Source organism: Oncorhynchus gorbuscha, linkage group LG22, assembly GCF_021184085.1.
Source record: "Oncorhynchus gorbuscha isolate QuinsamMale2020 ecotype Even-year linkage group LG22, OgorEven_v1.0, whole genome shotgun sequence".
Taxonomy (NCBI): domain Eukaryota; kingdom Metazoa; phylum Chordata; class Actinopteri; order Salmoniformes; family Salmonidae; genus Oncorhynchus; species Oncorhynchus gorbuscha.
This window is the reverse complement of record NC_060194.1, coordinates 12628637-12651800: the sequence shown is the minus strand read 5'-3', so window position 1 is coordinate 12651800 and position 23164 is coordinate 12628637. Positions and strand designations below refer to the sequence as shown.

The following is a 23164-nucleotide window of genomic DNA, read 5'->3' as shown; positions in this document are numbered from 1 at the left end:
GTGCAGTCTCTGTAAGACGGAGGAGGTTGCATGGTAAACAGAGTGCAGTCTCTGTAAGACGGAGGAGGTTGCATGGTAAACAGAGTCCAGTCTCTGTAAGACGGAGGAGGTTGCATGGTAAACAGAGTCCAGTCTCTGTAAGACAGAGGAGGTTGCATGGTAAACAGAGTCCAGTCTCTGTAAGATGGAGGAGGTTGCATGCAACAAGTCACCATAATCAATTACAGAGAGAAAACTGGCTTGAACAAGCTTATTTCTAGCCATAAGTGGGAAGCAAACCTTATTTCGAAAATAAAAACCCAATTTCAATTTAAGCTTTGTCACAAGATTATCCACATAAACTTTAAAGGACAACTTGTCATACAACCAAATACCTAAGTATTTGTAGGATGACACTTTTTCAATGGATAAGCCACCAGAAGAGACAATGCTAACGTTCTCTTGTAGAGTTCTAGCTCTGGTAAAGGTCATGAATTTCAAGACCAGTTTGAAACCAAAAAGGGAGACCTGCAGCGACAGAAAAGCAGTCTGGAGCACTTCAACAGCCGTAACCAGAGAAGGAGCACATGCATTTATGACTGTATCATCTGCATATGGATGTAACTTTGCTGGTTACATCCCATTTCCCAAATCATTAATAAAAAATGAGAACAACACAGGAGCTAAAATGGAACCCTTGGGCACACATCTATTAATCAAGTTAATTGACACAAATTTCTTTAGACAAATTTCTGATAAAACCATTACGTCTGCATTTGTCATTTTGGCCCAAATTCTAATTCTAATCTATTTTTGGAAAAGAAAAAAAAAACAGAAAAAAAGTAATTCAATGGCTTGAGATTTTGGAAGTATGCCATCAAGTGTAGGTCCAGTTGCGTTAGAGAGTGGTACAAATGCAATTGCAGAGAGAGACCAAGTTCCCTGGTGACATGATTGTCTCGTCAAAGTGTTTGAAAATTGTAGGGTATAAGGAGAGGATAATTCACTCAATCATTGATCATTCAGCCTATTTAATCCAGGATGGCATTGAGTAAAGAGCAGACACAGTAACCGATACATAATGCCGGTTTTTAGACGTATTTCAGCACAGGTGTGCAACGACCAGTAGACGTTGTGTAGAACAACGTAGATTTCCCCACCGCCCACGGTGCATCAGGTTTTCCAATCCGGTAACTCCTGACACGGCTGACTCCAACTCCAGAAAGGTGTAGGAAAAAAATAAAGGCCTTCTCAATCCGAAATCTTTGTACATTGTAAATTTCGTAAAATAGAGGCTGAGATCTAAAAAAAAATAATAGTTTTTATATACAGCATTCACCTTCACCTAAAAAGTATTTGCTTCTGTAAACAGGATCAGGGTCATTAAAACAAGTGGTGCATTCACCTTATGACATCCAGTGGAACAGTCACTTTACAATAGTGCATCTAAATATTTTAAGGGGGGGGGGTGAGAAGGATTACTTTATCCTATCCTAGGTATTCCTTAAAGAGGTGGGGTTTCAGGTGTCTCCGGAAGGTGGTGATTGACTCCGCTGTCCTGGCGTCGTGAGGGAGTTTGTTCCACCATTGGGGAGCCAGAGCAGCGAACAGTTTTGACTGGGCTGAGCGGGAACTGTACTTCCTCAGTGGTAGGGAGGCGAGCAGGCCAGAGGTGGATGAACGCAGTGCCCTTGTTTGGGTGTAGGGCCTGATCAGAGCCTGGAGGTACTGAGGTGCCGTTCCCCTCACAGCTCCGTAGGCAAGCACCATGGTCTTGTAGCGGATGCGAGCTTCAACTGGAAGCCAGTGGAGAGAGCGGAGGAGCGGGGTGACGTGAGAGAACTTGGGAAGGTTGAACACTAGACGGGCTGCGGCGTTCTGGATGAGTTGTAGGGTTTAATGGCACAGGCAGGGAGCCCAGCCAACAGCGAGTTGCAGTAATCCAGACGGGAGATGACAAGTGCCTGGATTAGGACCTGCGCCGCTTCCTGTGTGAGGCAGGGTCGTACTCTGCGGATGTTGTAGAGCATGAACCTACAGGAACGGGCCACCGCCTTGATGTTAGTTGAGAACGACAGGGTGTTGTCCAGGATCACGCCAAGGTTCTTAGCGCTCTGGGAGGAGGACACAATGGAGTTGTCAACCGTGATGGCGAGATCATGGAACGGGCAGTCCTTCCCGGGAGGAAGAGCAGCTCCGTCTTGCCGAGTTCAGCTTGAGGTGGTGATCCGTCATCCACACTGATATGTCTGCCAGACATGCAGAGATGCGATCGCCACCTGGTCATCAGAAGGGGAAAGGAGAAGATTAATTGTGTGTCGTCTGCATAGCAATGATAGGAGAGACCATGTGAGGTTATGACAGAGCCAAGTGACTTGGTGTATAGCGAGAATAGGAGAGGGCCTAGAACAGAGCCCTGGGGACACCAGTGGTGAGAGCGCGTGGTGAGGAGACAGATTCTCGCCACGCCACCTGGTAGGAGCGACCTGTCAGGTAGGACGCAATCAAGCGTGGGCCGCGCCGGAGATGCCCAACTCGGAGAGGGTGGAGAGGAGGATCTGATGGTTCACAGTATCGAAGGCAGCCGATAGGTCTAGAAGGATGAGAGCAGAGGAGAGAGTTAGCTTTAGCAGTGCGGAGCGCCTCCGTGATACAGAGAAGAGCAGTCTCAGTTGAATGACTAGTCTTGAAACCTGACTGATTTGGATCAAGAAGGTCATTCTGAGAGAGATAGCGGGAGAGCTGGCCAAGGACGGCACGTTCAAGAGTTTTGGAGAGAAAAGAAAGAAGGGATACTGGTCTGTAGTTGTTGACATCGGAGGGATCGAGTGTAGGTTTTTTCAGAAGGGGGTGCAACTCTCGCTCTCTTGAAGACGGAAGGGACGTAGCCAGCGGTCAGGGATGAGTTGATGAGCGAGGTGAGGTAAGGAGAAGGTCTCCGGAAATGGTCTGGAGAAGAGAGGAGGGGATAGGGTCAAGCGGGCAGGTTGTCGTCGACCTTCTTTTCAAAATGGTTGACGAAGTCATCTGCAGAGAGGGGAGGAGGGGGGAGGGGGAGGAGGATTCAGGAGGGAGGAGAAGGTGGCAAAGAGCTTCCTAGGGTTAGAGGCAGATGCTTGGAATTTAGAGTAGTAGAAAGTGGCTTTAGCAGCAGAGACAGAGGAGGAAAATGTAGAGAGGAGGGAGTGAAAGGATGCCAGGTCCGCAGGGACATCACAGCACAACTCCTCTGACCTAAATAGCTGGAGCATCTCCCTCCTGAGCATATCTGGTGTTTGGGTTAAAGTTAAAGACAAGATAAAGTTAAAGATCAGGACATCAAAGCCTGCTCAGAGAAAGTATTTGAAAGCAAAGCCTCTGTATAGTAAGAACGCACTGCTCCATATGATATGATAGTCTGGTCAGCTTACTGATGTTCGTCAGTAGAGCAAAGTTGTATTGAAGTGTATGAAAGTATATTCTCATTTTGTGTGTGACTGGATGCTGCTGGATGTAAAGCGTAGTGTGGGGAATGAAAATGGAAATGCAGAATAAGGTCATGAGAACCGGAGGAAACTCCACATTAAGGAAACTTTATTGATTTTTATGAATAACTCATTTACGGGAGGTTCACTGTTTACACAGCAAATGTTTGGTTTAGTTCATTCCTATGCACTAGACAGGGTGAAGAACATAAGTGAAGCCCATCTGATGATAATGATGGAGCGATGGATCTCTAAAGAGTCCACAAAATTTCCTAAAGTGAAGAATTAAATTGAAACTTTCACTGGAGAAAAATCTAACGCGGTTGCTGAGGGGATGGATTAAATTGAAGCCTTAGTGGGAAGGAAACTTTATCTGTAGCTCATTGCTTTGAGCTGAATGGCACGGTTGGTAGGGTGAAAACTGTGGTTCAAGCCTTAGCTGGAGGAATTGTTGCATTTCCATTGTCGCTTTCATTGCACTTGCATTCAGTAGCATCTATGAATCACATTATTATCATTAATAGTATTGACGTCAAAATGGGAGAACCAAGGACACGAGTGGTTCCTAACGTTGTGGGATTCTCGCTAGTGTTCACAGAAAAACGGGTTCTGAGAGATTAGAATCAGGACCTGCAATCGTAACAGCTAGTGTACAGCAATCTTTAAGTCATGCCATAGGTTCTCAATTGGATTGAGGTCTGGGATTTGACTAGGCCATTCCAAGACATTTACATGTTTCCCCTTAAACCACTCGAGTGTTGCTTTAGCAGTACGCTTAGGGTCATTGTCCTGCTGGAAGCTGAACCCCTGTCCCAGTCTCAAATCTCTTGAAGAATGAAACAGGTGTCCCTCAAGAATTTCCCTGTATTTAGCGCCATCCATCATTCTTTCAATTCTGACCAGTTTCCCAGTCTCTGCCGGTGAAAAATATCCCCACAGCATGATGCTGCCACCACCATGCATCACTGTGGGTTGGTGTTCTTGGGGTGATGAGAGGTGTTGGGTGTGCGACAGACATAGCGTTTTCTATGATTGCCAAAAAGCTACATTTTACTCTCATCTGACCAGAGTACCTTCTTCCATATGTTTGGGGAGTCTCCCACATGCCTTTTGGTGATCACCAAATGTGTTTGCTTATTTTTTTATTTAAGCAATGGCTTTTTTCTGGCCATTCTTCTGTAAACCCCAGCTCTGTGGAGTGTATGGCTTAAAGTGGTCCTATGGACAGATACTCCAATGTTTTTATAACCCAACCCTGATCTGTACTTCTCCACAACTTTATACTGAGATTATGTGACAGATCATGTGAAACTTAGATTGCACACAGGTGGACTTTAACTAATTATGTGACTTCTGAAAGTAATTGGTTGCACCAGATCTTATTTAGGGGCTTTATAGCAAAAGAGGTGAATGCATATGCACGCACCACTTTTTCGTTTTGAAATATTTTGAAACAAGTTATTTTTTAAATTTCACTTCACTAATTTGGACTACTTTGTATGACAATTACATGAAATCCATATAAAAATACATTTAAATTACAGGTTGTAATAAAACAAAATAGGAAAAATGCCACGAGGGGTGAATACTTTCGCAAGCCACTCTATGGCTATGTATGTATGGCTGGTTATATCCACTGTCCAGATGGATGGAACGTTCCATACGTGTTTTTCCATTGGTGCAAAAGAGAGTAATTTAGTGAATCATTTCAATTATATTTTTCTGTTCAGTCAAAAGTTAGGTTTCTCAAAATATTTTTCCACCCTTAGGAACATAATCAGTATCAGTAGAATGTAATCAATCTTAATTTAGGTTAACCCCTGGCTTAAGGAGTCTGCATACATAAGTTATGCATGCATAAGCTCTCATACTCACTAAAGACCTCACTAAAGACCTTTGCATGAAAAACAAGAAAAAACATCTCCGTCTTGAGCCACCGTAGCAACAACATAAGCAGAAACACGTCCTCAAAATAGTCCAAATCAATCTAAGATAAATCAAGAAATCTATCATTCATTTAGATGTTTTTGCCAAGGTCTTAATTACGCAATTTTACATCTAGCTAAGATATTTTGTGCATTATTCCTCTCGTGAAAAAATGTGCATGAAAACCAGTTGTCGTCGACAACAAACACTTCATGTTCCCACTCCTACTAAGATTAGCACTGTTGACCAATAACCAAGGAAGGGGTGTAGACTTCGACTTGTCAGCCGGAAAAAAATGTTGTGTGCAAAAACACTCACAAACCTCTACAGATGCACAATCGAGAGCATCCTGTCGGGCTTTATCACCGCCTGGTACAGCAACTGCTCCGCCCACAACCGTAAGGCTCTCCAGAGTGTAGTGAGGTCTGCACAACGCATCACCGGGGGCAAACTACCTGCCCTCCAGGACACCTACACCACTCGATGTCACAGGAAGGCCATAAAGATCATCAAGGACAACAACCACCCGAGCCACTGCCTGTTCACCCCGCTATCATCCTGAAGGCGAGGTCAGTACAGGTGCATCAAAGCTGGGACCGAGAGACTGAAAAACAGCCTCTATCTCAAGGCCATCAGACTGTTAAACAGCCACCACTAACATTGAGTGGCTGCTGCCAACACACTGACTCAACTCCAGCCACTTTAATAATGGGAATTGATGGGAAATTATGTAAAATATATCACTAGCCACTTTAGACAATCCCACCTAATATAATGTTTACATACCCTACATTATTCATCTCATATGTATACGTATATACTGTACTCTATATCATCTACTGCAATACATGTATCACTAGCCACTTTAACTATGCCACTTTGTTTACATACTCATCTCATATGTATATACTGTACTCAATACCATCTACTGTATCTTGCCTATGCCACTCTGTACCATCACTCATTCATATATCTTTATGTACATATTCTTTATCCCCTTACACCTGTGTCTATAAGGTAGTAGTTTTGGAATTGTTAGTTAGGTTACTTGTTGGTTATTACTGCATTTTCGGAACTAGAAGCACAAGCATTTCGCTACACTCGCATTAATATCTGCTAACCATGTGTATGTGACAAATAAAATTTGATTTGATTTGATATTTTAGAATGGATTTAAGTCAGAACTGTAACTAGGCCATTCAGGAACATTCCATGTTGTCTTGGTAAGCAACTCCAGTGTATATTTGGCCTTGTGTTTCAGGTTATTGTCCTGCTGAAAGGTGAATGTCTTCCAGTGTATGTTGGAAAGCAGACTGAACCAAATTTTCCTTTTCCTTTCTGTTTCTTTTTATCCTAAAAAAACTCCATAGTCCTTGCCGATGACAAGCAAACCCATAACATGATGCCGCCACCACCACGTTTAAAAATATGAAGAGTGGTACTCAGTGTGTCACGCCCTGATCTGTTTCACCTGTTCTTGTGATTTTCTCCACCCCTCCAGGTATCACTTGTTTTCCCCCGGCGTATTTATCCCTGTGTTCCCTATCTCTCTGTGACCGTTTGTCTTGTCAAGTCAACCAATGTGGTTTTCCCGTGCTTTTTCTTATCTCTCTTTTTCTAGTCCTCCCGGTTTTGACCCTTGCCTGCCCTGACTCTGAACCCGCCTGCCTGATCATTCTGCCTGCCCTGACCTCGAGCCTGCCTGCCACTCTGTACCTCCAAGACTCTTTTAAGATCAAGTTATGATCTTTTTGCCGGTCCACGACCATTCTCTTGCCTGCCCCTTGGATACTAATAAATATCAGAGACTTGAACCATCTGCCTCCCTGTGTCTGCATCTGGGTCTCACTCTGTGCCCTTAAACAGTGGTGTTGTGTTTGATTTGCCCCATTCAGGACATAAAGTACATTTCTTTGGCAATTTTTTTGTAGGTTTACTGTAGTGCCTTATTGCAAACAGGATACATGTTTTGGAAAATGTTTATTCTGTACATGCTTCCTTCTTTTCACTCTGTCATTTAGGTTAGTATTGTGGACTAACTACAATCCTCAGTTTTCTATCAATGCCCTTCAATTGTGTAACTGTTAAAGTCACCATTGGCCTCATGGTAAAATATAAGAGTGGTTTCCTTCCTCTCTGGCAACTGAGTTGGGAATGATGCCTGTATCTTTGTAGTGACTGGGTGTATTGATACACCATCCAAAGTATAATTAATAACTTCACCATTCTAAAAGGAATATTTAATGTCTCTTTTTTTATGTTTTACCCATCTACCAATAGGTGCACTTCTTTGCGAGGCATTGGAAATCTGAGTTTGAAATTCATTGCTTGACTAAGCTAATTGTATGTGTGGGGTACAGAGATGAGGTAGTCATTCAAAAATCATGTTAAACACTTATTTCCATGCAACTTATTATGTGACTTGTTAAGCACATTTTTACTCCTGAACTTATTTAGGCCACAATAAAAGGGTTCAATACATATTGACTTATTGAGACATTTCAGCTTTAAATGTTGTATTCATTCGTAAAAATGTCTAAAAACATAATTCCACTTTGACATTATGTGATATTATGTGTAGGCCAGTAAACAAAGAATCTCAATTTAATCCATTTTAAATTCAGGCTGTAACACAACATAATGTGGAAAAAGTCAAGTGGTGTGAATACTTTTTGAAGGCACTGTATAATGAAACTCAAAAAGCTTTCCTTAATTTATCCTAATGATAAAACCTGTAAAACCCGCTGAATTTTTTTCAAAAGTTGCATAAATGTTCAAAAAGAAAAAACACATTGTATACACTGTTTGCTCTCTGGATACAATAAATTGGCAATGTGATATAGGCTATTTTGCACAATAAAGTTGAAAGAATTGATTATTAGTTAAGATTGATTATTTTAATATTTATTCATTTAGGTATCGATACTTTCTTACATATAACTGTTTCAATCCCAGTCATGATACTTTTTCTATTGGTGTTTTGTTGTTTGAAGTGGATATACAGCATTTTGCCACAAAGCATGGTTATTTGTCTCTCTAAAATAAAATGACCTTGAAATATATTTGAAACAAAATTATATCTGTCTTTTCACTAGCCCATGTCATGTTAAGATGAAAAGAACTGAGCTCTATCTCTTTCACAAGATGTGTTGTTAATTCATGTCAATTTAAAAACATTTCTGAAAATGGATATATAGTATCAGGTTTTGAAATGAAACTTCAAAACAGACATGCTTTGGTCAAACCTATTTATTTTGATTTTATTCAAATACATTTACACCGCAACTTTCTCACAGTTTAGTTATTTTTTCATTTTCTACAGTGTAAGAGGTCCTGCAGCTGCTGCTGGGTTAATGTTACTCATAGTGATGAGATCAATAAACAAATATCTGGTATAATGGGACAATATCAAAACAAAAGAGTTATAAAAGTAACGAAATCTGTACAAGCGAAAAAACGAACACTCAGAAACTATATATAAGATCAAAACAATACACAAATCCAACTTTACTATTATACATTTTATATATTATAATTCATATATTTAAATATTAAACTAAATGGTTGATAGTGAACAACATCTCCAGAATCATTCAAATGCCCCCTACATTTTCTATAAAAACTAAGACAAAGTAAATAATGAGATGTTAAAAGTATAAAAACCATGCCATCACATTGTACATGTATAGAAACCTTTTCTAACTGCACATGAATAGTAGAACCCTCTATTTTCAGATGATGGTCTGAGACTGTTAGGGGTCATACAGTACGACATACCATTCAGACAGTACACGGTAAACAGTACAGCCACGTATAGTACAACAGTGTAAAAATGTCACCTTGGAGATTAACACATAACAGGGGTTTTCATCAAATTGTGGTGGTATAAAAACAACTTTACCCATAATGCATTTGCGAAACTGAAGTCTGGTCGTGCATCAACTATGAATATCATTGCTGGCCTGTGAGTTTAAAACAATACTCCATATTGTGCTTAACAGGTATCTGACATATCAACAAACAGTATAGATCCATGCTTTTGCAACACAATAAAATAGGAGGAATGAAACCCGAGAAATGAATAAACAGCACTGGCTCTGTTGCCTGACCGTGGTCATATTATGGTTGTTGATTGTCTGGCAAGCCCTAAGCAACATCCTTCAATCCACAAGGGAAAATTATGTTCAAAGGTTTGTCAAGCACACACACACGGACACACTTTTACGGCTCCATGCACATATGCACACACAGTCGCATAGTTGCACACCAAAATGCCCATGTATTTCGAGCTAATCGTAAGAGGGACACAATTCATTCATGGATTTCTCTAAAAACTACCAAAGCCTATATAAAATGGCAATGATCTTTGGCTCTTTCATTCTCTCAGGTCTGGTTGGTAAAATCTAGACAGAAGTAAGCCCATACATATTGGCTCTGACAAGATACAGCTTGGATTGCACTTTCACAAGCAAGCACATAAAAAGTAATAAATAGCCATGATAGAAAACACATTATACACGTTTACGCAGTTGGCTAGGATTCATGATCAATGACATTGAAGGAAATAAAATTAAAATGCCGTACAATACATATATATATATACACACATATATGAGACGTGTTTGATATAGTAACTTATAGTATATACAAATAAGGAATACTTTTTGGGAAATCAATGATCAATGAACACCATTCGTCAGGTGAAGAACTGAGGGAGGGAACATGTTGATTGGAGAGCAAAAAAAAAAGTAAAACTAAAGGATGTTTGATTTGGAAATCGGGTCATACTGTATAGATCAAGGTTGGGGTCAATTTGAGTCAATTCTTGAAGTGATTTGAATTTAAAATAAAATCATGGAAAACAACTTTTTTATTGAGAAGTCTTGAAAACAGATGCCTTTTTTCAATTATTGAATTGCAATTTCAGTTTACTTCCAGAATTCACTAAATGCAACTGACCACAACCCTGTTATACATAGTTTTCATCTTCAGGATCTGTGTTGCCCTCTGGCGACCATGGCAGTGAGCAGCAACCACATCCAACTGCGTGTCAGGTGACACATTCATTGTCATGTGACCTCGGCGAAAGTATTAGAATTCTAAAGGAAAAAAGAAGCAAAAGAAGAAACAGAAGAAAAATTTGTCATCAAAGATTCAGTATATTTAATATTCAAGACGTTCTCTGCATTCAATACATCCCAAGATTAGTAACGCCATAAAGGAACTATTAAGTACTGAAGCATTTTTATGAAGTAAACTGATTACTTTAGATTCAACATTACTTGGTAACATGATATTTGTGAAAAAACACAAATTAGCACAGTCAAGATACAGTATCAGTCCTGTGACATCATGGTCCCCAACATCCCTTGCTTTCCGTATTTTAATTATATAACGAGCTCGAGCTAATGAGTCAGTTGCTTTGATTGCGCTGAGGGGCTTGTTAGGCTGACAGTCCACACACGCATGCACACACACAAAATGTAAACACACACACAGACACAAATAACACACACAAAGTGGGCCAAGTAGCATGAGGCTAGCACAGTGTACAGCTCTTGGGTTGCCTCTACAGTGGTTGCTCAACTAAAAGATTTCAGATTATGCTGTGGGACATAGAGGTAATTTGTGGATTAGTACGGTACCCTGCGTCACTACTTCATTTCTGCAGGTCAGCGCAATGGGGAGTTAGAGCACTGATTATGCTTTTGGATCCCAAGGCGCTAATGTGTCTCTAACTACACGACTTGCAATTTCAATTAACTGAATGATGAGGATGAAGGTGATTTGAATTTAGAACAATAGTGTAAGAATTGTTATTCCTCTGTCCTGCATGCACACACCCTACTCGTCAGTATTACTTACTAAAACTGTTGTTACACTAAGGTTTTTATTCTAAGAGAAATGAAAATGTTCAATTATATTCCATGATATTCTTAAGATATACGGTTGAAATCGGAAGTTTACATACACCTTAGCCAACTACATTTCAAATCAGTTTTTCCACAATTCCTGAAAATTCATCTTTGTACAAATTCCCTATCTTAGGTCAGTTAGGATCACCACTTTATTTTATGAATATGAAATGTCAGAATAATAGTAGAGAGAATGATTTATTTCTGCTTTTATTTCTATCATCACATTCCCAGTGGGTCAGAAGTTAACATACACTCAATTAGTATTTGATAGCATTGCCTCTAAATTGTTTAACTTGGGTCAAATGTTTACGGTAGCCTTCCACAAGCTTCCCACAATAAGTTGGGTGAATTTTGGCCCATTCCTCCTGACAGAGCTGGTGTAACTGAGTCAGGTGTGTAGGCCTCCTTACTTGCACACACTTTTTCTATTCTACCCACAAATTGTCTATAGGATTGAGATCAGGGCTTTGTGATGGCCACTCCTATACCTTGACTTTGTTGTCCTTAAGCCATTGTGCCACAACTTTGCAAGTATGCTTGTGGTCAATGTCCATTTGGAAGACCCATTTGCAACCAAGCGAATGACTGATGTTTTGAGATGTTGCTTCAATGTATCAACATAATTTTCCTGCCTCATGATGCCATCTACTTTGTGAAGTGCACCAGTCCCTCCTGCAGCAAAGCACCACCACAACATGATGCTGCAACCCCGTGATTCATGGTTGGGTGTTCTTCAGCCTGCAAGCCTCTCCCTTTTCCCTCCAAACATAACGATGGTCAGTATGGCCAAACAGTTCTATTTTTGTTTCATTAGACTAGAGGACTTATCTCCAAAAAGTATGATCTTTGTCCCCATGTGCAGTTGCAAACCGTAGTCTGGCTTTTTTAATGGCTGTTTTGGAGCAGTGTCTTCTTCCTTGCCGAGTGGCCTTTCAGGCTATGTTGATATAGGACTCATTTTTAGTGTGGATATAGATAATTTTGTACCTGTTTCCTCCAGTTTTTCATAAGGTCCTTTGCTGTTGTTCTGGGATTGATTTGAACTTTTCGCACCAAAGTACATTAATCTCTAAGAGACAGAACACGTCTCCTTCCTGAGCGGTATGACGGCTGCGTTGTCCTGTGGTGTTTATACTTGCATACTATTGTTTGTACAGATGAACGTGGTACCTTCAGGCATTTGGAAATTGCTCCCAATGATGAACCAGACTTGTGGAGGTCTACCATTATTTTTCTGCGGTCTTGGCTGATTTCTTTTGATTTTCCCATGATGTCAAGCAAAGAGGCACTGAGTTTGAAGGTAGGCCTTGAAATACATCCACAGGTACACCTATAATTGACTCAAATGATGACAATAAGCCTATCAGAAGCTTCTAAAGACATCACATAATTTTCTGGAATTTTCCAAGCTGTTTAAAGGCAAGGTCAACATAGTGTAATTAAACTTCTGACCCACTGGAATTGTGATCCAGTGAATTATAAGTGAAATAAATCTATCTGTAAACAACTGTTGGAAAAATGACTTGTGTCATGCACAAAGTAGATGTCCGAACCAACTTGACAAAACTATAGTTATTGTTTTCAGATGAATTCATGTATCCTATATACACCAATAGTATCAATTGGGAAAATGCCCTTTAAAATAATAATTGTATATTATTTTTCATTCTTTCTTACTTAGCAAGGCATGATATCCTTCACTACTAACTACTGGCTTAATTATGGGATGGTGTATGCGTGTTTAATTTACATCCCTTAAAATCTATGAACACTGAAGCAGGCAGCCAGGCAGTCAAAGCGAGCAGTGAGCCTGGATCCAAAAGGTTTTCTAACGCATCCTAACGTGTCAGATTTATTTGGGTCACGTTCTGTACTGAGTTTGAAGATGGCCTATGGCCATGTTGATGTTGTGTGTAGCAATGCATTTAGTGTGGAAATGCATTTAGCTACAGTCTCCCTGCTGCTACATTAAACTGTGCAATGAGTGAATCCATACTGCAGTTTAGGTTTCCACTGGGTGTTTTTGGATTTCTAAAGTACATATAGTCCCTCAAACCTCAACTACTACATATTTGACTATTATTGCCATTAATGCTTTGCTCATCTCCCTCATCTCCCTCTCCCTCAAACACAAACACACCTCTCCACATCTCCTTGTTCTTATTCACCTCACACACCTCAGTCTAATGAGATGTGGTCATCCTCCTTTGCGTTGATGAATGGCCCAATGTAACTTCCCCAGGACTCATTGTGATTTCAAATAGGGGGAGCACTGGGTCTCCATAAGGCACTTCATCAAAATTACCAAGGGGGCCGGAGACATACTGTATGTCCCTGTAATGCATGACCTTGCATTCCCCTCGCTATAGGGTCTGCAAAGGCTACATCATTAATCTTCAGGAGCAATGCTACTGTATTATGCTTATAGAGGCAAACCAGGAGCTGTACAGTGTGCTAGCCTCATGCTACTTTGCCCACATTGTGTGTGTGTGTGTGTGTGTGTGTGTGTGTGTGTGTGTGTGTGTGTGTGTGTGTGTGTGTGTGTGTGTGTGTGTGTGTGTGTGTGTGTGTGTGTGTGTGTGTGTGTGTGTGTGTGTGTGTGTGTGTGTGTGTGTGTGTGTGTGTGTGTGTGTGTGTGTGTGTGGACAGACAGCCTAACAAGCCCCTCAGTGTGTTTCTTCCTGTGTGGACAGACAGCCTAACAAGCCCCTCAGCGCATTCAAAGTGCAAGTTATTTAATTGTCAGCCATAGTTACCATTAATGCTAGTTAGTGCTAGCTTGACCACCAGAGGATATGTGTGTATGCATATTTGGGGTGGCAGGTTAGCCGAGTGGTTAGAGCGTTGGACAAGTAACCAGAAGGTTGCAAGTTCAAATCCCATAGCTGACAAGGTACAAATCTGCCCTTCTGCCCCTGAACAAGCAGTTCCTAGGCTGTCATTGGAAATAAGAATTTGTTCTTAACTGACTTGCCTAGTTCAATAAAGGTAGAAAAAAATGCTTTAGAAACATTTGATAGCCTTCAATATTGGCTGTACTAGAGAATTTAAAACCTTTTTCTGTCAGAACATAGTATATGGGATTGGTTTTAAGAAATGTAGCTTAATTTAATTAATATTATAGTGTTTCTATTCCAAGAAAAATGAAACCCTCAGTGTTTATATATATTTATATATATATATATATATATATCCGAAAATATGGCACTGTACTACGTGACGGTCGGGAGTAGGCTACAGTACTAAGAGCATACCATTTCCACATCCTAATTGTAGTCTAACCAATACCCAATACCCAAATGGAAATTCAATGAAAATACAAATCTCATTGATTTATCAAGACCAGTCCCCAACAGTGCTAAATAGCTGACCACAGCGGGTAGGCTATTGCTTCAAATCCTATTGCTTCTAACTTCAATATGCTTTTCAACACTAGACTCATGTCGCCGACGGTAGGCCTACAGTATATTGAAAAATACTTTTTCAATGACGTGACTCTCCGCCAATAATTAGCTTGACCCTATCCCCTCCTCTCTTCTCCAGACCATTTCCGGAGACCTTCTCCCTTACCTCACCTCGCTCATCAACTCATCCCTGACCGCTGGCTACGTCCCTTCCGTCTTCAAGAGAGCGAGAGTTGCACCCCTTCTGAAAAAACCTACACTCGATCCCTCCGATGTCAACAATTACAGACCAGTATCCCTTCTTTCTTTTCTCTCCAAAACTCTTGAACGTGCCGTCCTTGGCCAGCTCTCCCGCTATCTCTCTCTGAATGACCTTCTTGATCCAAATCAGTCAGGTTTCAAGACTAGTCATTCAACTGAGACTGCTCTCCTCTGTATCACGGAGGCGCTCCGCACTGCTAAAGCTAACTCTCTCTCCTCTGCTCTCATCCTTCTAGATCTGTCGGCTGCCTTCGATACTGTGAACCATCAGATCCTCCTCTCCACCCTCTCCGAGTTGGGCATCTCCGGCGCGGCCCACGCTTGGATTGCGTCCTACCTGACAGGTCGCTCCTACCAGGTGGCGTGGCGAGAATCTGTCTCCTCACCACGCGTTCTCACCACTGGTGTCCCCCAGGGCTCTGTTCTTGGCCCTCTCCTATTCTCGCTATACACCAAGTCACTTGGCTCTGTCATAACCTCACATGGTCTCTCTTATCATTGCTATGCAGACGACACACAATTAATCTTCTCCTTTCCCCCTTCTGATGACCAGGTGGCGAATCGCATCTCTGCATGTCTGGCAGACATATCAGTGTGGATGACGGATCACCACCTCAAGCTGAACCTCGGCAAGACGGAGCTGCTCTTCCTCCCGGGGAAGGACTGCCCGTTCCATGATCTCGCCATCACGGTTGACAACTCCATTGTGTCCTCCTCCCAGAGCGCCAAGAACCTTGGCGTGATCCTGGACAACACCCTGTCGTTCTCAACCAACATCAAGGCGGTGGCCCGTTCCTGTAGGTTCATGCTCTACAACATCCGCAGAGTACGACCCTGCCTCACACAGGAAGCGGCGCAGGTCCTAATCCAGGCACTTGTCATCTCCCGTCTGGATTACTGCAACTCGCTGTTGGCTGGGCTCCCTGCCTGTGCCATTAAACCCCTTCAACTCATCCAGAACGCCGCAGCCCGTCTGGTGTTCAACCTTCCCAAGTTCTCTCACGTCACCCCGCTCCTCTGTTCTCTCCACTGGCTTCCAGTTGAAGCTCGCATCCGCTACAAGACCATGGTGCTTGCCTACGGAGCTGTGAGGGGAACGGCACCTCAGTACCTCCAGGCTCTGATCAGGCCCTACACCCAAACAAGGGCACTGCGTTCATCCACCTCTGGCCTGCTCGCCTCCCTACCACTGAGGAAGTACAGCTCCCGCTCAGCCCAGTCAAAACTGTTCGCTGCCCTGGCCCCCCAATGGTGGAACAAACTCCCTCACGACGCCAGGACAGCGGAGTCAATCACCACCTTCCGGAGACACCTGAAACCCCACCTCTTTAAGGAATACCTAGGATAGGATAAGTAATCCCTCTCACCCCCCCTAAGTTTTAGATGCACTATTGTTAAGTGACTGTCCCACTGGATGTCATAAGGTGAATGCACCAATTTGTAAGTCGCTCTGGATAAGAGCGTCTGCTAAATGACTTAAATGTAATGTAAATGTAGATTTAGATGATTAGAGGATTCTAAATTAATATCTAAGGGGTATTTTTCTTTAGAGCAAATCGGATCTATGGGGCTTTTATATCATTCTAAATGAATTAAGAATGATAATAATAAATGATAATTGTTGTTGTTTAAAGAATAACAATATTTTGTAGATCTCTTCGTCCGCCCACGTGTTCTCGCACACCCCGAGAGCGTCTGGTCAGCGGGGTGGTGGCACCGGGATCCTCATCTCTCCCAAGTGGTCATTCTCTCTTTCTCCCCTTACCCATCTGTCTATCGCCTCCTTTGAATTCCATGCTGTCACAGTCACTAGCCCTTTCAAGCTTAACATCCTTATCATTTATCGCCCTCCAGGTTCCCTCGGAGAGTTCATCAATGAGCTTGATGCCTTGATAAGCTCCTTTCCACAGTTCTGGGCGACTTTAACCTCCCCACGTCTGGCCTTGTATCCTTTTCCCTCTCGCTCCCACACTGCCCCTACTCGGATGGTATCGCGCCGTCCCAACCTTCGCCTATCATCCTCCCACCTATCTCCTGATTCTGCCTCCTCAACCCTCCTCTCCTCCCTCTCTGCATCCCTTGACTCTCTATGTCCCCTATCCATTGCGAGCTCACAGAACAGGGCTCCGGGCAAAAATGGAGGAAAACTCGCCTCCTGCGGACCTGGCATCCTTTCACTCCCTCCTCTCTACATTTTCCTCCTCTGTCTCTGCTGCTAAAGCCACTTTCTACCACGCTAAATTCCAAGCTTCTGCCTCTAACCCTAGGAAGCTCTTTGCCACCTTCTCCTCCCTCCTGAATCCTCCGCCCCCCTCCCCCCCCTCCTCCCTCTCTGCAGATGACTTCGTCAACCATTTTGAAAAGAAGGTCGACACATCCGATCCTCCTAAGTCAAACGACACCGCTGGTTCAGCCCTACCCTATGCTCTGAAGATGAAATCTCGCGTCTTGTGACGGGCCCCCCCAACAACCTCTAGAAGCTGCTTGACCCTATCCCCTCCTCTCTTCTCCAGACCATTTCCGGAGACCTTCTCCCTTACCTCACCTCGCTCATCAACTCATCCCTGACCGTTGGCTACAAGAGAGCGAGAGTTGCAAAAAAACCTCACTCGATCCCTCCGATGTCAACAATTACAGACCAGTATCCCTTCTTTCTTTTCTCTCCAAAACTCTTGAAACCGTCCTTGGCCAGCTCTCCCGCTATCTCTTCTGAATGACCTTCTTGAAAATCAGTCAGGTTTCAAGACTAGTCATTCAACTGAGACTGCTCTCCTCTGTATCACGGAGGCGCTCCGCACTGCTAAAGCTAACTCTCTCTCTCTGCTCTCATCCTTCTAGATCTATCGGCTGCCTTCGATACTGTGAACCATCAGATCCTCCTCTCCACCCTCTCCGAGTTGGGCATCTCCGGCGCGGCCCACGCTTGGATTGCGTCCTACCTGACAGGTCGCTCCTACCAGGTGGCGTGGCGAGAATCTGTCTCCTCACCACGGCTCTCAAGGTGTCCCCCAGGGCTCTGTTCTTGGCCCTCTCCTATTCTCGCTATACACCAAGTCACTTGGCTCTGTCATAACCTCACATGGTCTCTCTTATCATTGCTATGCAGACGACACACAATTAATCTTCTCCTTTCCCCCTTCTGATGACCAGGTGGCGAATCGCATCTCTGCATGTCTGGCAGACATATCAGTGTGGATGACGGATCACCACCTCAAGCTGAACCTCGGCAAGACGGAGCTGCTTTCCTCCCGGGGAAGGACTGCCCGTTCCATGATCTCGCCATCACGGTTGACAACTCCACTGTGTCCTCCTCCCAGAGCGCCAAGAACCTTGGTGTGATCCTGGACAACACCCTGTCGTTCTCAACTAACATCAAGGCGGTGGCCCGTTCCTGTAGGTTCATGCTCTACAACATCCGCAGAGTACGACCCTGCCTCACACAGGAAGCGGCGCAGGTCCTAATCCAGGCACTTGTCATCTCCCGTCTGGATTACTGCAACTCTCTGTTGGCTGGGCTCCCTGCCTGTGCCATTAAACCCCTTCAACTCATCCAGAACGCCGCAGCCCGTCTGGTGTTCAACCTTCCCAAGTTCTCTCAACCCCGCTCCTCCGTTCTCTCCACTGGCTTCCAGTTTCCGCTACAAGACCATGGTGCTTGCCTACGGAGAGGGGAACAAACCTCCAGGCTCTGATCAGGCCCTACACCCAAACAAGGGCACTGCGTTCATCCACCTCTGGCCTGCTCGCCTCCCTACCACTGAGGAAGTACAGCTCCCGCTCAGCCCAGTAAAACTGTTCGCTGCCCTGGCCCCCAATGGTGGAACAAACTCCCTCACGAAGGACATCGGATCAATCACCACCTTCCGGAGACACCTGAAACCCCACCTCTTTAAGGAATACCTAGGATGGTTAAGAATCCCTCTCACCCCACCCCCCCTAAGTTTTAGATGCACTATTGTTAAGTGACTGTCCCACTGGATGTCATAAGGTGAATGCACCAATTTGTAAGTTCTGGATAAAATAATGTAAATGTAAATAACCTAAAGTGAGTGAGAAAAAAGGCCATTCTTGAACATGGGGTGAGATATTCTTACTAAATTGTAAATAAAGCCAGTTTGTTATTTAGAATGATTTTTTTCACCTCATGGGTCTCCCGGTCGCGACAGGTATCGAACAAGCATCTTTCGAAACGCAGTTTGCACTGCGATGCAGTGTCTTAGACCGCATCGCCACTTGGGAGGCCCCATCCACAAAGTTTTTAATGCCTTGCACAAAGTATCAAAATACTGGAAAGAGTCTATTTTCAAGCTAATAGCCCATAATGGACAATTATAATATAATACATGGTGTCCAGGTCAGGATAACCAAAACATTTCTTTATTAAAGTCTATCAGAAAGAATGTTGGTACTTATTTATTTTGATCCAAAGCTATGAATGAGTGAGTCACTCAGCTTTATGTATGCTATATGACTGCGACATCAACTTGATTATTTAGCTTATATTCAGCTTACAAACAAGTTTTTCAACCACTCAACAATACTTTGTGCATAACACAAGTAATTTTTCCAACAATCGTTTACAGACAGATTACTTTACTTATAATTCACTGTATCACAATTCCAGTGGATCAGAAGTTTACATACACTAAGTTGACTGTGCCTTTTAACAGCTCAGAAAATTCCAGAAAATGATGTGATGGCGTTAGAATCTTCTGATAAGCTGATTGACATCCTTTGAGTCAATTGGAGGTGTACCTGTGGATGTATTTCAAGGCCTACGTTCAAACTCAGTGCCTCTTTGCTTGACACCATGGGAAAATTAAAAGAAATCAGACAAGACCTCAGAAAAAAATGGTAGACCTCCACAAGTCTGATTCATCATTGGGAGCAATTTCCAAACGCCTGAAGATACCAAGTTCATCTGTACAAACAATAGTACGCAAGTATAAACACCATGGGACCACGCAGCCATCATACCCCTCAGGAAGGAGACACATTCTGTCTCCTAGAGATTAATGTACTTTGGTGTGAAACGTGCAAATCAATCCAAGAACAACAGCAAGGGACCTTGTGAAGATGCTGGAGGAAACGGGTACAAAAGTATCTATATCCACAGTGAATCGAGTCCTATATCGACATAACCTGAAAGGCCCCTCAGAAAGGAAGAAGCCACTGCTCCAAAACAGCCATAAAAAACAGACAGACTACGGTTTGTACTTTTTGTACTTTTTGAAGAAAGGTTCTCTGGTCTGATGAAACAAAAATAGAACTGTTAGGCCATAATGACCATCGTTATGTTTGGAGGGAAAAGGGGGAGGCTTTCAAGCCAAAGAACACCATCCCAACCGTGAAGCACGGGGTTGCAGCATCATGTTGTGGTGGTGCTTTGCTGCAGGAGGGACTGGTGCACTTCACAAAATAGATGGCACCATGAGGATGGGAAATTATGTTGATATATTGAAGCAACATCTCAAGACATCAGTCAGGAAGTTAAAGCTTGGTTGCAAATGGTTCTTCCAAGTGGACAATGGAACCAAGCATACTTCCAAAGTTGTGACAAAATGGCTTAAGGACAACAAAGTCAAGGTATTGGAGTGGCCATCACAAAGCCCTGACCTCAATCCTATAGAACATTTGTGGGCAGAACTTAAAAAGTGTGTGTGAGCAAGGAGGCCTACAAACCTGACTCAGTTACATAAGCTCTGTCAGGAGGAATGGGCCAACATTCACCCAACTTATTGTGGGAAGCTTGTGGAAGGCTAACAGAAATGTTTGATCCAAGTTAAACAATTTAGAGGCAATGCTACCAAATACTAATTGAGTGTATGTAATCTTCTGACCCCACTGGGAATGTGATGAAAGAAATACAATCTGAAATAAATCTTTATTTCTACTATTTTTCTGACATTTCACATTCTTAAAATTAAGTGGTGATCCTAACTGACCTAAGACAGGGACCTAAGACTAGGTTTAAATGTCATGAATTGTGAAAAATTTGTTGAAATGTATTTGGATAAGGTGTATGTAAACTAAGGTGTATGTCAACCGTATGTGGTAACTGTTGCTCCCAATGTTCTGAACAGTGTTTTAATCAATACACAGCAAATGGGCTACTTAACCCAATTTGACACACAATGTTTATACCCGAACAGCTTTGCTATCAAGACACTTTGTATAGACAGGTAGGTAACGAGGCATGCAGGTTTTCATTCTTACATGATCAGTTTAAACAGTGTACGATTTAGCCCAATGTAACAATATGTGTGGCTTCTTGCAAATCACCTGTATACAGATTATTAGTAGATAGACTATTTTCAGGAACTGGGATTGTGTACCTCTTGCCAGAGGTATTGTAAGAGCTTATAGAAATGTTACCTGAGACTCTCAGTGATACATACTTTATATTCTAAACCCCAATGTATATTTTTGTCAATGTTCATATTCTTTGGTCAATTTTCAACCTTCATAATACACATCAGGAAAACATTTTTATCTTTCTATACAGAGATAATGAAGGATATACTGTATCTGATGTGTCTTTCTGTATGGTGGACACAGCAGAATGGACTGAGGCTGACAAACAAGGTACTCTAGAAAACTGTTCCAAGCAAAAGCACATTATATTGTATATTTAGCCTACTGCAGTGAAGTGTAGCTGACAATACCTGTGAGGCTATGTACTTCTCCATGGTGTTGTCCATGATGCGGGGCTGGCCCATCATAGGAACACTGCCGACCACTCTCTCCTCCGGTGGGATCTCGTTCAGCAGGGTCTTTCCTTTGAAGTTCTGCACCACCCCTAGAACCTGCACTCACAGCCACGGTCACGGGGCAGACAAAGGAAAATAGATAGGGGGGATAGATGTGCGCAGAAGAGAGAGACGGAAAGAAAGAAAAAATAGAGATGTGGGAGAGAGGAGAAGGAGTGGGAGACTTAGTAAGTTAGTTAGGCTGAGATGGAAATAGAGGCTCTGTGGTGTTTTTGCAGAGCTGAGTGCCTGGCAGAGTGCCTTTCACTTCTCATAACATGGGTTATGTTAGTATGGGTTATGTAAGTATTTTTTTCTATTATAAAGGAATCGCATGGCTTGTTGTTCAAAAACATGAATTCAAGGAGTTTCATGAATTCATGTGTCTTCAAGGAGTTTCATCCATTACCAGAGCCCAAATGAGCTTTTTTTGTGAGACGTCTATCTAAGGCAATGTTCAGATGGAGGAGAAATGCAACTCAGAGAACAATGACCATCTAGAGCAGTGGTCACCAACCAGTCGATCGTGGTCACCAACCTGTTCAATCTCTAAGGCATTTGTAGTCGTTGACCAAACATTTCTGTAAAAAATTTAAAAAAGATAAAGCCTTGCGTTCCTATAACTCTTTCTTTGTTTAGCGCTGTTGGTGGTAGGTGCACATGATTCAGCAGCACTAGCGCCAAGAAGGCAAAGTGTTCCTATTTTGAACCATTTAATGTGTCTGAAGGTAGAACTCTTCATACCCGACAGGCCCAGAGATCAAGTGCACCTATAGGCCTATCGCTGGCCAATCAGATTGTTCAGATTACTGTGTCTGCAGTTTCCTCGAGCCATAGACATAAAACAAAGCCCACCGCAAAGTTGATACTATGAGATTTCCAAACGTTTACATTTACATTTAACATTTAAGTCATTTAGCAGACGCTCTTATCCAGAGCGACTTACAAATTGGTGCATTCACCTTATGTCACTTTACAATAGTGCATCTAAATCTTAAAGGGGGGGGGGTGAGAGGGATTACTTATCCTATCCTAGGTATTCCTTAAAGAGGTGGGGTTTCAGGTGTCTCCGGAAGGTGGTGATTGACTCCGCTGTCCTGGCGTTGTGAGGGAGTTTGTTCCACCATTGGGGGGCCAGAGCAGCGAACAGTTTTGACTGGGCTGAGCGGGAGCTGTACTTCCTCAGTGGTAGGGAGGCAAGCAGGCCAGAGGTGGATGAACGCAGTGTCCTTGTTTGGGTGTAGGGACTGATCAGAGCCTGGAGGTACTGAGGTTTAAAACCATGACTAGAGAGAGACAATGAATACAGCAAAGAGCTGCTGTTTTTAAAAGTACATTCATGTTTCAGTTGTTATTCAGCACTATCAACATTTTATTCAACACTTTTACAAGTCTTAAATGTGTGTTCTCACTACTTCCACTCACACTACAACCAGCACTGCAGCTGCAATGAATGAGTATAG

General features: G+C 42.8%; 1 protein-coding gene across 1 annotated transcript in view; it reads right to left on the bottom strand.

The window, feature by feature from the left end:
• Positions 1–9463: 9463 nt before the first annotated feature.
• LOC124009967 (phospholipid phosphatase-related protein type 5-like) overlaps positions 9464–23164 on the bottom strand; it is a 74008-nt gene continuing 60307 nt past the window's right edge. The window contains exons 5-6 of the mRNA XM_046322235.1: positions 21618–21758; positions 9464–10468 (exon numbers count right to left, since the gene is read on the bottom strand). Coding sequence (XP_046178191.1) covers positions 10439–10468; positions 21618–21758 — 171 coding nt within the window. The 3' untranslated portion in view covers positions 9464–10438. The remainder of the gene's footprint in view (positions 10469–21617; positions 21759–23164) is intronic.